At 27.8% G+C, this 14,448-nt stretch overlaps 4 protein-coding genes across 5 annotated transcripts; 2 read left to right on the top strand and 2 right to left on the bottom strand.

Annotated features, from left to right (window-relative positions):
* Window positions 1-883: 883 nt before the first annotated feature.
* LOC108001725 (nucleoporin Nup35) lies at window positions 884-2,815 on the top strand. Its single transcript, XM_062078398.1, has 3 exons — window positions 884-1,027; window positions 1,377-1,484; window positions 1,557-2,815. Exons 2-3 carry the CDS (start codon window positions 1,377-1,379, stop codon window positions 2,403-2,405), a joined length of 957 nt encoding a protein of 318 aa, XP_061934382.1. The 5' UTR covers window positions 884-1,027; the 3' UTR covers window positions 2,406-2,815.
* Window positions 2,423-4,146, bottom strand: LOC108001726 (glucose-induced degradation protein 8 homolog). 2 transcript variants are annotated; one of them, XM_017062904.3, is made up of 4 exons: window positions 4,025-4,146; window positions 3,568-3,962; window positions 3,245-3,392; window positions 2,423-2,993 (listed from the first exon to the last, which is right to left on the bottom strand). In XM_017062904.3, exons 1-4 carry the CDS (start codon window positions 4,143-4,145, stop codon window positions 2,983-2,985), a joined length of 675 nt encoding a protein of 224 aa, XP_016918393.1. In that variant the 5' UTR covers window position 4,146; the 3' UTR covers window positions 2,423-2,982. The 2 variants fall into 2 exon arrangements, with proteins under 2 accessions (XP_016918393.1, XP_016918390.1); XM_017062901.3 differs by having other exon boundaries at window positions 2,423-3,392.
* Window positions 4,147-4,569: 423 nt separating this feature from the next.
* Window positions 4,570-7,462, top strand: LOC108001722 (parafibromin). Its single transcript, XM_017062898.3, has 4 exons — window positions 4,570-4,705; window positions 5,079-6,346; window positions 6,426-6,567; window positions 6,650-7,462. The coding sequence occupies exons 1-4, from the start codon at window positions 4,575-4,577 to the stop codon at window positions 6,684-6,686; spliced, it is 1,578 nt and encodes a 525-aa protein (XP_016918387.1). The 5' UTR covers window positions 4,570-4,574; the 3' UTR covers window positions 6,687-7,462.
* Window positions 7,463-8,441: 979 nt separating this feature from the next.
* LOC108001724 (doublesex- and mab-3-related transcription factor A2-like) lies at window positions 8,442-11,705 on the bottom strand. Its single transcript, XM_017062899.3, has 3 exons — window positions 11,104-11,705; window positions 9,369-9,605; window positions 8,442-9,162 (listed from the first exon to the last, which is right to left on the bottom strand). Exons 1-3 carry the CDS (start codon window positions 11,308-11,310, stop codon window positions 8,521-8,523), a joined length of 1,086 nt encoding a protein of 361 aa, XP_016918388.1. The 5' UTR covers window positions 11,311-11,705; the 3' UTR covers window positions 8,442-8,520.
* Window positions 11,706-14,448: the final 2,743 nt, after the last annotated feature.

The raw sequence follows: 14,448 nt of genomic DNA, 5'->3' as shown, positions 1-14,448 counted from the left end.
CAAATAAAAATCATAAAACAAGCATATAAAATATAATAAATATTATATTATATAATAAATATAAAATTATATTAAAATAATTCATAATAATTAATAATTTTAATAATTAATTCAATAATGATTACATTTAAATTTTATAAAAAATCGTATAAATTACCGGTAGTAATTAACCTCTATTAAATAAACGATTGAAAAAGAAATTACTAATTAATTTCATTATTACTTAATATTTACGGAATTATTAAATTAAAGTTAGAATTAATATCTACTAATTAATAAATTTAACAATAAAAAATAAAATTACTTACTGCATAATCAAAGTTACACACTTCACACTAGCCATTGTGACAAACTGTTACGCTGATTTTTGAGAAAAAAATAATACCATATGCCACAGGTCTAGAAAGCTTGATCTAGAAAGCTAATTGATGCATTTTCTTATTCAGCATGCAAAAATTGAAATATTAATATTAATATTCATAAATCTAAAACAAAGATCACTGTGCTTGCATTATGTTAAAAAAATAAGATAAAAATATAATTTATTATTTATAGATAATGCAATGGCACAATAATAGCTTTATAGTGACAAAATGTACTGACAATTAGAAAATATCAACATAAGTTATAAATCGATCAATAATAGAATAATTAAATGAAATCAAAATTTTAATTTGTATTAAATTTAAAAATGCAGAATACGTAAAAGAATAAAAAATTTTTGTATTATTTTAATATATATTATATGTAATAATTAGATATAATAATTATAGATATAATTATAATCTATAATATATAAATTCTTTGTTTTTTTTATTATAAATTTTTTGTAAAATATAAAAATAAACATTATCATATAAATAATTCAAATAATTTTTTACGTTTTTTTACCATAGAGAGACATCTATTGGTGGAAATCAAATATTGTTCGTTATTTAAATATCTATTAGATGTGTTAATAACTTTAAATATTTAAGTATTTATATATTTTGCATTAGAAATTTGCAGAATTTTTTAAGTAAAAATAGTATGTAGCAAAAAAATACATATTTAATTTTAAACAATTTATATTTTATATGCATGTATTTATAAATTTCGAATGTATAACCTCAACAAAAATCAAAATTAATATTAAATAAAATATTAAATAAAATCTTTAAAATAAAATAATCTCTTTAAAATAAATATTAAAATGAATAATATAAATATTATATTATATTATAATATGAATATATAAATTAAATTATTAAAATATTAAAATTATTAAATTATACTTACAATATTAATATTTATAATTGATATATAAATTAATTATCCATATCAAGAGAAACAAAATTTTAACCAAATATTTAATAGAGTACTATTTTTTTATTCAGATGGAGCCCATGACATTAGGATCACCTGCTGGAAGTCCTATGCAAAGTCCTGGAAGTCCAGGAACTTCTGCATATCTTCCAAGTTTTCTTTTAGGTGATACTACTACAGTAAGTAAAATTTATTATAAAAATTTACATAATATATATACAATATAATAAATAATTATTTTTAATTTTTAGCCTGCTAAAATTAATTTGACAAGTCCTCAAGATACTCCAAAACAATTGCATATCGGACATAGTGGACTTACATCTCCATTATCTAATTATGGTACTCCAGATTATCGTACTAATCGCCAGAAAGCAGTATTCAGAGGTGCCAATACTCCTAATACATCACAAATAGTCACAGAAAGTCATTCTGGTGGACCTCCAACAGTAGAATTATTTGATACTGTAGAAAGTTTAAAAACTACATCTAATCAATGCAGTTTATCAACACCAAATCAAAGTATATCATATAATCAACCAAGACTTTTGCATAGTTCTATATTCAATGATAGTGGATTGAATCCTAATACATCTGAATCACAAGGTCTTTTACAATGGGTGACTGTTTTTGGTTTTCCTCCTAGTGATATGAATAATGTTTTGGCTCATATTTCGAGCAGAGTTCGTATAGTAGATAAACATCCTCCACCACATTCACAAAGCAATTGGATACATTTAAAATGTGCTTCAGAACTAGAAGCACAAAGGGCACTTGCATGTAATGGAAATATAGTATCTGGATCTATAATGATCGGCGTAATTTCTTGTACAGACGAAGGTGTTATATTGCGATGCGATAAAGAAAGAAATTGTTCAAAAATGAATGGAAGTATTAAATCTTTTTGTAATATAGGACGACTTAGTAAATCACCAGAATATAGTACACCACGCACGCCAATTAGAATACAAAGTGCAAGACCATTGGCAGTTGGTTATAATCAAAATCTTAGCTCTCAATCAGTAAGATCACCAGAAAATGTCCCACAAAAATCTACAGGTTTAGTCTCAAAAGCAATGGAATATATGTTTGGTTGGTAATTTTCAAATGAAAAAAATTGTACATGACAAATATTATTTAATATTCCTTACATTTTTATAAAAATCGAATGCGATATAAACACGACCCGAGAGAGGAATATATATTCAAAAATTCCTAAAATGCTTGTTCATGTTTTTTTTTTTTTTTTTTACTACATCGATAGTACCAAATATAAATTTTTATACACATTGAATAATTATTACATATATTATTCCTAAACTATTAGTAATGTATTACTATATTTCTCTATTTTTTATAATAAACACTATCGATACTTAACCATTCTACTGTAATATAACATAGTATAATATATTTATAATCAAATTATAATCAATGTTAAAATTACTTTCGCGACGATGACTCATCTATTATATATTGCACAGATATTAATTAAAATGGTCCATTTCTTGACATATTTGTATTTAAAAAATATCGATGAACTTCTTTGCAAGCTGGTAACTTGTACTTTTTTTATCATGTCGATGGTGTAATGCGCATGGAGAGAATTATAACGATAACCTCAGTTTGCAATGTTAAAAACTTGCGTAATTGTTGTAATCAGTGCATTCCTCTCTCTTAATTTGCATCTATTATAATATATATATCATCAAAATTTATAAATATATGATTCTTATAGAAAATAATTATTACTAATTTGAACAGGAGTATATTAAAATACTCAAGTCTATTCCTTCTCTAAATCCTATTCATATGTTAATTATCCATATGATTCAACCGCATTCATATTCTTGCGTGTGCACATACTAATAAATATATTCATGTTGTTCCATATTTTATCTGATTTAAAATTATTTTGGATTTTCAATAGTAGCACTACCTAAATCAGTCATTTTTGGATATTTCACTTTTTTCTTTTCCAATTCATCTTGTGCCCAAAGTATCATTTTCAACAAATTATTTAATCGTGGACTAGTTGATTCTTTATGCTCCATCTTCAATATAGCTGCATTTAATTCACTTGCTATCTAATTTTTTGAAAAAATAATTCATATATAAAAACAAAATACAAAGAATAAAGAAAAATAAAATGAAATTTTACAAATTTAATATAAATTTATATATAAAATTATTTTTGTAATCAATTAAAAGTAAAATGTAAATATTATAAACATGTAATATTTATAATATTTGTAATTATACCTTTTGCCTATGAGTTGGATGAAGTAAGTCACTATATGGACTTTTATGAGGTTCATCAAAAGCCAATAATGCTAAGGTTCGCTCCAATTCACATAAAATTACATCATCTGATTCTCCAGCTTCACTTAATCTGTCTTGAGCAAATTGCAAAGCTTCCTCTATTTTTCCTGTACGAATCAATTCAATCAAATGCAATTGTTGCAGGTGGAAATAAAGATATCTGTCATTATCCAATAATTCTGGATGTAACTGATTCACTAGATCTGTTGCTTCCTGAATACGACCATTTTGAATTGCTTCTCTAATTCGAATTCTATCATCCAAAGAACTTAAATCCACTGTTGGTTCCACTCCAGATTCTTGTTGAAATTTTTCTGCAGCTTCTTTGAATCCCTCTATAATAAAATTACTTAATTAAAATATATAGGTTAAAATATTTTTATTTAGAAAAACTAACCTGTAACTAAATAATTCATAATTAAATTGTTCATAGAGACACGTTGTGTATAAGAATTTTCTTCCAGCTTGGCAACCCATTCATCTTTTGTTATATTATCCTGTTTTTCCGGGTAGCTCATTGTTCTTCTTTAGTAATTAGCATCGATGTTCACAATAAGTAAATAATAATCAAAACTAAAGCGAACAAATTCAATTAAAATACCTTACTGATAAAGATTTCGAAGAGTATTTGGCACAACAGTTAATTCCTTATCGTTATTCCAAGCGTCAATAAAGATATAATCGCAATGCACTTTAAAAATGACACTTTTGGCTCAAAAGTATTTTCTGATATAAATATGTTTTTTTAAGAATGGATTGAAAATATTCTGAAACTATATTTTTACCAAATTGTTACCGAAATATTATAAATGACGTTTAATGTTAGTAGTGATACACAATCGATATATACATTCCAAAATTGACGTGTACGAATGATGCACCGTGTGTATGGTAATTTATTTTTTGGTTTATCATATTACCCGAAGGTGGGGTAGTAGTTTATAATCATGGCGGATCCGCTAAGCTTGCTCAGACAATATAATGTTAATAAAAAAGAAATAATTGAACGTGAAAATCAAATTATTTTCGGTGAATTCTCCTGGCCGAAAAATGTTAAAACTAACTATTTGACTTATGGGTAAGTATAGGTTAAGTTTTTTAAAAATTGAATTGCGACAGCTGTAACCTCGAACAGGTTCCACCATTAGTCAATCTTCTATATAATTCTTTTATCATCAATAAAATAATAAAGTTTAAAAAATATTATTAGCATCTTTTTAAAACTTATCACTTATTTCTACAATTCTTGAATTCTAGAAACTAAAAAGAAAATCATTTTTTGTCTCGTTTGTTACAGTGTCTTCGTTTATGCGAGTGTTTTGTTTCTTTTTGGTTACATGAGTAAAAATAAAACATACTCTTAATGTGACATTCTTTTTTTTTAAATTAATATTTTTTAATTATAAAAGATATTTAACAAATGATTAAGTACACTATGTAATTTATTGTAGATCTGGTAAAGAAGGAACACCAAAGGAATATTATACTCTTGAGTGCCTTCTCTTTTTACTAAAACATGTACAACTTACACATCCTGTATATGTGCGACAAGCTGCTGCAGAGAACATACCAGTTGTTCGACGACCAGATAGAAAAGATTTATTGGCTTATCTCAATGGTGAAACTGCTACATCAGCCGCCATAGATAAATCTGCTCCTTTAGAAATCCCTACTCAAGTTAAAAGAACAGCTGAAGATGGATTGGAAAGTGGTTCTTCTAAAAAACCTCGTTTTGAGGACACACATGTTCAAAAAGTTAAGGAACAACTTGCTGCTAGACTGGATGCCCCAAAAGAAGCTTCAGTCACAGTAGACAATATTAAATCTCTCTCTGAGGCTATGTCTGTAGAAAAAATTGCAGCTATTAAGGCTAAACGTTTAGCTAAAAAACGTACTACAATTAAAGAAAATGATGATATTGGAATGGGATCTGATTTACGTGTTATATTGATGGATGTTGATGATACAAAAGATATAGTTTCTAGGGAAAGACAATGGAGAACACGTGCGACTATTTTACAAAGTAGTGGAAAAATATTTGCAAAAAATATATTTGCAATTCTTCAGAGTATCAAAGCTCGCGAAGAAGGTAGACAAAAAGGTCCCACTGCACCTACACCAATGGTTACTCCACGCTCCACACCAATGCGTCCTTTACCACAGCCAGCAGTTTACAATCGTTATGATCAAGAAAGATTTATCAGACAAAAAGAGGAAACAGAAGGATTCAAAATCGATACTATGGGTACATATCATGGTATGACTCTAAAGTCTGTAACAGAAGGTACCAATCCAGCAGTTAGAAAACCACCAAGTAATCCTTCTGCAACTCCTAATTCTGGTCTGCTGCCAACTTCCGCTGCTAAACTTACTCCACAACAAGCAGCGCAAAATAAACGGCCTAGCAGAACTCCTATTATTATCATTCCAAGTGCAAACACATCACTCATCACAATGTATAATGCAAAAGATATATTACAAGATCTAAAATATGTTAGTAATGAAGAAAAACGTGCACAGGGCTGTAAACGAGAGAATGAGGTCCTTTTGCAACGTAGAAAAGAAGGAGGACTCACTGTACCATATAGAGTAGTAGATAATCCACAAAAACTTACAAACGCAGATTGGGAAAGAGTCGTCGCGGTATTTGTAATGGGTCCTGCTTGGCAATTTAAAGGATGGCCTTTTGATGGCAACCCTGTTGAAATTTTTTCAAAAAGTAATTGTGTAATTTTTTTTATATAAATGAAATGTTTACATTAAGTAAACGATAATAATTTTTATTCTATGTATTTTAGTTTGTGCATTTCATCTAAAATACGATGAAATGAGATTAGACGCAAATGTAGCACGTTGGGCAGTAACAGTGATTGAATTAAGTAGGACAAAAAGACATTTGGATCGAGCAGCATTAATGGTATTCTGGGAACATCTTGATAAGTATGTTATCTTGATAAGTCTATTCATACAATTATTCATATAATTACATAATAATTCAATTATTTTTATTTAATTATTACAGACACATGATTAAAAACAAACCACATCTTCGATTTTAAGAGGAATGCAAGTTATCATTGATTTGGGTGCACAATTTTCGTTGAAAGATTATAAAATAAAACATTGTATATACTATTGAGCAAATTAACATGTAATTCAAAAAAATACGAAAATTAATATGTATCCTTATTCGAAAAATCTAATTATGAGAATTTGGCAATAATTCTTGTTCTTCTAAAATAAACTAGAGATATATTCGAGAAACTGGAATATATAACAAAAATAGTTTATATGCGTAACATTATTAATCTTTTGATTCAATATTTTTACAAAATATTCTGAATTGTAAGATTAATATTCTTATATAACATTCACATAGAGGAACTTTAATATGATATCGATTGCTCTAGCATAAACTGATGTGCCTATTATTAAGCAAATAAGTATTATTCTTAAACATAGAGCATAAAAAAAAACATATTTGATCTATTCATAACGTACAGAATGATTCTCTCGCAGTAGATTCAAAAGTAGTTATATAATATTAATGATCATTACAAATATAATTATCTTTATTGTAATATCGTCATGATGATAATAGAACAGCATCTTCATCGATAAATTATTATATCCAAAAATGAAATTATTGTCGCAATATTAAGGCGGCAGCATTGTATTTAGAGTCTATTAGTGAGAAAATCAAATGTATATATGTACCAAAAATGAAATAACATAAGAAAAAAAAAAAGAAAAGAAAATGTTATATTCACGGTATATGCCGTAATATGTTTATTAAAGAATCAAATAAAAAAATGATCCTTATATGGCAGTTGAATCTCAATGTTTGTCTTTTCCTTCTATCTATTTCAGAATAAATGAAAGAAAAATCAAAACGTATTCTCTACATGGCGTCAAGTTTGTTATAATTCGTTGCACGATGGATAGGGGAATTCCCTACGGGGTTAACCTGTTTTACCTCCCTAAAAACCAGAGCCAAAGTAAATCGCTTCCGGGCATCGACAATTGATCTGCTGGTACTGTTTGAACAGCCAATTGAACCTTCTTAACTCCATTACTGCCACCTTATTAGATTAGCAGTTACGCGATAGCTGCAATGAGAAACTTTCTATCAATTTTTGAAAAAAACTAAGAAATACTAACAAAATAACTCTTTTATAAACTCTTCTCTTTTTTGTTGTGTTGTAAATAACATATAAATAACTTAGCTATTTACGTCACTTTAAACCCTCGTTTACCAATAAATAACTTTATAAAATAAAGTTACTTATAAAATATAAAATAAGTAACAATATAAAACAATTAAAAAATAGTATACAAGGTATCGGTAATAAATTAAATTGTTATATTGTCAAGTTTTTTTTTTTGTTAAAAACGATTTTTTTTGATTACAAAATAATAATTTTGTATATCATAAAAATGCTTATGATTTCTTACATTAAATGACATTAAATAACATGATTATTTATAATTATTTTATAAAGAAAACAGTTTAATTAAAGACCAGTTAGTATTTAAGTCAAAACAAATCGTGATCACATACAAAATCTTTTCAACTTAAAAAAAGTACATGTATTCTAACAAGTTTTTTCACGCTTCACGATCAAAGTTCAATTCATAGAGAGACAAGGGTGGTATTGAGACAAGCGATGCGTATCAAGAACACGGTTCACTTAACCCAATGATTACACTAAACTTTGAAGATCAAGGACTGTCAATCACGGAAATTCTCCTGATATCGATACCGTACCATGCAAATATTCATTAGGTAGAAATTCAGACACGATATACATTAATAATGTTTTGAAATATATGTATTCTTCCATAAAAGCGTTCAATAAATATTACTATAAGGAATAAATATTTTCCAACAATTCAGGGAAATTTGTAGATACATTGAGAGCAATTAGGTTGCACACAGGGAATTCCTGATAATACCGATGGTAAATGAAGGAAACTAGGTCTTGGAGAAAGATGATCTGTAACTTGAGTATACACATGATCTCTGAGCTGTTGTTGCGTTCCTGAATTGAAATAATTATTGTATTGAACATTTAAAGCTACTCCTTCTTGTTCATGTCCACTATTTTTGATTGGCAATGCGGTACAAGGTGTTGCATCTACTATACTGTTAGGGAATTGTTCAGGGACGATATTTAAGAAACAATAGCCATCTCCATAGAAATTTCTTGAAAGACTGGAATAAATTGGAGCCAACATAGTACCAGCAATTTGTTCGTTAGACCTGGTCTCGTTAAGGCTTTGAGGAGGCTGAAAAGCTGAAGTATAGGTCGTCGAATTGATTCCAAAACTGTCACTAGCAAAATATTCGATAGCTTTCAATAGATCTTGACCACATCTTTGCAACACTAATTGTAGTACTGAGAGCTTTGTGTTGGGAAAGAGGCGAGCTAGTGTTTCCACTGAAGTTTGAGACACACTGCTTTCTTTTGTTTCCTCTCTATTGTTCACATTGAATACTTGGTTTTTGTTCTTTGGTGTACTCTCCTTAATCACCTGTAGAAAGAATATTGATCAATTAGATGTTATATCTCAATATCGTTGACATTACATCGATTAATCGCACTGTAATTTTAATTTATAAATGACAATAGCACTTCAATTATTTTATTTTTGAAATTTTTGTTTAAGTAATTTATTATACTGATTTACAATTTTATATTGTATAAAATTTTATATTAAGTTATTATGTGATTACATACTGATGAATTGAGACATTGATCGTTTAAAGAATCGTCTTTTTTCGAGTCTTCATCTCCTAAATCCTCTTTTGAAGGAGGATTTTCCTGTTTGTTATTATCCCCAACTGATTTTGGATCGGTTACTGCCATACCAAATATTTTTCCCGGAGGTAATCGACTAAGCTTCTGACCAGTTGCGACTTTAGCCATTTTTAGAGCAATAGCATCTTCTGCTGCCTGTTGTCTCTTAAGAGCCACCTTTTCGTAATTGATTTAATGCAATTAATTATAATAAATATAACACAGAAATATAGAAATTGTCATTCACAATGAAAAATGAAGTCAGATCAGATCATGACTCTGCGTCCAATTTATAAATGGACCAACCGCTTAGCTGATACTGCATATGTGTTTTCTTAACACCCAATGTCAATAGAGATACATATGGGACCATTTGGCACGTGTTATTCCCGGCCGGACCACCCACTATATTGTTTCACATTGTCAGAGTTATTGAGGAAGTCTGACAGAGTGTCCCTCTTTTAGATTTTATGCTTCTTCTAAAACGAAGATGAAGTAACTAAGAATCCAAGAGGATACCAAATCGTATCCTATTTTGAAAGATATTTTTTATTTTGCCATAAAATTATAAATTGTTTTAAATTAATTTTGAATAATTATAATAAATTTCAATAATGTTTAAAATTTAGAACGTTTAATAAAAAAAATAATAATTTTTAAAAATTTGTATTTCAAATATTTCAGAAGAATTTTAATATATTTTCAAGATCATTTCATTTTTCCAAAAGAATTATTTAATATAATATTAATTATTTAATATAAATTCAATGATAAAAATTAAAATATTCTAATAATTTTTATTATTTAAATACTTAAATACTTAAAGAATTATTATTTAAATACTTAAATACTTAAAGAAGATGAAATAACCAAGAATATCACTTCCAAAGATCCCAAGTTAATTTTAAAATTACTTAAATATTTGATCGTCTTAAATCTTTAATTGTCTTTGAAACCGAATATTTTTCAAGTACATATAATTGTAAAAATAATGATCATTAATGTAAAAGAAATCAAACAAATTAACGGTTGATTGATGGAATTTAAACTTGATTCAGAAGCCAATATTTTCTGCATTTCACGCAGGTTTGTTTGAGAATCTGATAGTAATGTTACCATCGAGCTAGAGGATGGATGAAGTATCGAGTGTCATAATGCCTATGCAAACAGAAATGAAACGCAATACCAAGCGTTAATGGATTTAATTCCTCTTCTTTCCCATTTTGATCGACTTTCTTTCTCCTATTAGAGAAAAAGGAGATCGAGTGGTACAAGTACAATAGAAACTAAATATCTCTTTGTCACTTCCTTCTGTTTTCTTTCTTTTTTTTCTTGCAAAAGAATATTTTAATAGCATTTTGGCTATATGAAAAATTATTAAAGGATGATTAATTTTATTAAATGTTGAAGGTAACAATGTTGACCTTTTTTTTTATTTCTATCTAAAGTAAAAGTTCATTAATTATCGTTAATATATATTAAAAAATTATTTAAACAACACTGGAATTAGAATGATTACAATTTTATCGTTTTAATAAATGCGTGCGTGAAATATTCAATTTTTCAAAACATTGAAAAGTCTTCAAAATCACAGAAAATACAACAAAATATAATCAATTGACAAAATGAAATGTTTAAATTTTTATTGTAAGTTAAAATCGAAGAAAAATATTACCTGTGCAGCCATCACTCTCTGTCTTTCTGCAATCAAAGAACACTTCGGACAAAGACATTCTCTATAACGACACTCTCTTTTGTGTCCCCTCAACCAAGAAATCAAACCATGATTCCTACACCGAGCACACTTCGGTCTCCTCTGTTTCAGCTCACCTTCTGTCTCTTCATTCTCCACTTTTTTACTCTTTCCACGCAACATAATCATTCACTAACAATGATTCACAGATTCATTCATTTTAATTTATCTAACATTCCAATTTTATTGATACAAAAAATAAATCTTTCTGATTAATAAAATATTAATAGTGGTCAACATTTTTATTTCTTTTAATTCACCAACAATAAATGAAACGATAAAAAGAATAAATAAATAAATAAAATTTTACTGACACAAAAAATATTTGTTCTTTTTTTTTATTAATCATCCACTATAATAATGATGATAACGATTCACAGATTTATTTATTTCAATCTATCTAACAGAACATAGAATATAATAAATGGAAAATTAACTGGAAACAGGACAATTGTTGATGAACGACTGAATGGGAAGCGAGCTGAAAGAATTTTCGTTCTAATCTTCAGCAACATTTGGATTTTTCCATGGTATCACGCGATTGGCTCTGCATCATGTACTTACACGTTATCGGAGTTTGCAGTGATTCCAGCATCCCTCCGAAGGAACAACAAGATAAACATCCATAGGACCACCCTTTCTTCACGATTGGCCCGCCAATGTTTGTTCTCTTCCGCCACTCCTACCGGATCACTTCTGGCTTCTGCGACTTTCTAAGTAGATCTACTGACACTTCTTTGGACATGGGTAGTAATGAAACGTCTCATTCTCCAAGGTAAAAATACCTTCTGGCTTTTATACACGGTGCATAAAATCATCCCTTAGCAACCGATTCAAAATACTATGATTTTAATCTCGATACAGCCCTTTATTTTTTTTATTCTATTAATTAAATTTCAAAGCATGTATAGAAATTGAAATTTTTAATGTTGATTTTTAATATTTTAAAAATTTTCATTTTTCTAAAATTCTTTTAATATTTTTATACGATTCGATCTTTGAGCGATGTAACAAAATTAAAATAATAAAAAATTGATAAAAAATTAGAAATAATAAATAATGAATAATTGAAATAAAATCTGAAATGAAATCTATCATTCTGAAAATAAAAGAAAATAGTGAAAATATATTTGAATTTTTTTAAAAAATAAATCTGAATGTATGTAATAAAAATTGTATATAAATAACAAAAATGAAATAATATTTATGACGATGTAACGAAAGAAAATGGCCAGGACAGGAACTGGAGAGAGAATGTGATTGTAGAGAAAAAAATTTATCGTCAAGAATCAAGATTGTATAATTCGCAGTTTTTTTTTTCATTTTTTTCACGAGTACAGATTCGTAGCCGGTTAAACGACTTTGGAGTCTGAACATTAATAATAAACGAGCTGTCGCAACAATAAATCTATCATTCTCGATATCATATGTTTTATTTTCTTCATTTCTTCTTTATTTCACTAAGTATTAAAACGTTCTTTGTGCCATTCTAATCGCACTTCTCACAAATATATGGAATGTGCAACCATGATATGTGATTCCTTCGTTTTTGTCGAATTACGACTGTCAAAGGTGGGAGAGTATACCGATTAAATGTAGACTTCTCTATGTCTTTTTTTTTTACGCTGGAGGTTTTTCTTTTTTTTTTCTTTTTTTTTTTTGATTTTCTTTCTTCTATTTTTTTTATATTTTCTTTTCTTCTCTACATTGCACTATTCTTGTTATTCCTTTTTCTACCACTTTTTTGTTTTTTTTTTTAGTTTAACCTGAGTCTATGTATATGGATATGATAAATTATTGATATGACTATTTGTTGATATGGTAAAACTTCGTTGATATTATTTTCAAATCAATCACAGACTTACATTATATTGGTTTTTTTTTATTTTTTTAATTTTATTTCTCTTCCCCCCCGCCTCCCCCCCACCTTCGATCCAACCAGTTTTTTTATAATTCATTAAATATTTCTTCTCTCTTCGTTTACATTGAATTTCTGCAGGAAGCAAAGTGTGGACAAGCATTAGCTGTTTTTCACATGGTCGTTAATATCCTTAATATCCCTTCTTTCCTTCTTTAAAAAAGTAACGAGAAGGTACGAATATGATATCAAGAGAGAATGCGTATTTTAAAATTGATCATATCACTTAATAACAAGCTTAAGCCTAAGTAGATAAATTCCTGTAAATAACGACAACGTATTTATTCTTTTCGAAATTTGGCACGAACGACCTCCCTCTCTTCTTCACATTCCAAATTAATAGAACTTCGATATTCGAAGACGAATTTTAATATCACTTTTGTCTTTTTCTTTTTTTAATTTTCGATAATGATTATTAATTTATTTTAAGTGATAAAATCAGTCAATATTACTAAAATATTTCTTCCCTTTCCATAAATTCATTGGAATTAATCTATAGGAAAAATGATGAAGAAAAATCGAATAAATAAATATTTTGAACAGGATACAATTCGAGTTATTTCGTACATAAGTATGCACTTAATTTCTATATAAAAAAGAAATTGATAAAGTAATAGAAACTTATTTTATACTATCTAGATTTTTATAACTTTAAATATAATTTTAGAATAATTAATTTAATAGAATAATATTCCATTTGTATTTATATTTGCGTGCTTCGTTCATAATGCATTCTCCATTATTTCTTATTTTTCATATAAAAATTTAATCAAATATTTTAATCGATCTGAAACTTATAAGTTTCTTATGTATTATTTATATCTATAAATTTCTATAATAAATGCATCTGATATTAATGTTATCTATATTTTTATAATTTTTTATCAATTGATTTAATCAAATTCAAGTTCTATAAAATTGTTCTAATTCTTTTCGTCTTCGATTGGATTATGAAATATCAAGATACATCGGACATTCATATAGACATAATAAAAAATAAAGCGTAATATCATAAGAGATCCATCGTGATTTCTATGTTTCATGGTCGTGCGTGCCTTAGCAATTATAACACGATAAAAAATTGATACTCTCAATTTATACGTGTACCTTATTCTGCTTGGCGCATATAAACTTTTCAAAATCACAGAGTGCGCGATCGGCGCATGCGCAACAAAAATGCGCACTCTTCGAACGAGGACATAATACATATGCGATTTCATTGACGAAAATCTTCGTTACAACAAAATTGTTTATATCACCAGAAAGCTTCGAAATTAATCCTTTGGAAATCACGAGTTTATTAATTCGAAGTATAAAAAGAAGCATAGTTTCGCAATTTCTCGATAAAA

Source organism: Apis cerana, linkage group LG8 (genome assembly GCF_029169275.1).
Source record: "Apis cerana isolate GH-2021 linkage group LG8, AcerK_1.0, whole genome shotgun sequence".
NCBI classification, from domain to species: domain Eukaryota; kingdom Metazoa; phylum Arthropoda; class Insecta; order Hymenoptera; family Apidae; genus Apis; species Apis cerana.
Note: the sequence above shows the minus strand (reverse complement) of the source record. Positions and strands in the feature narration are given on the sequence as shown.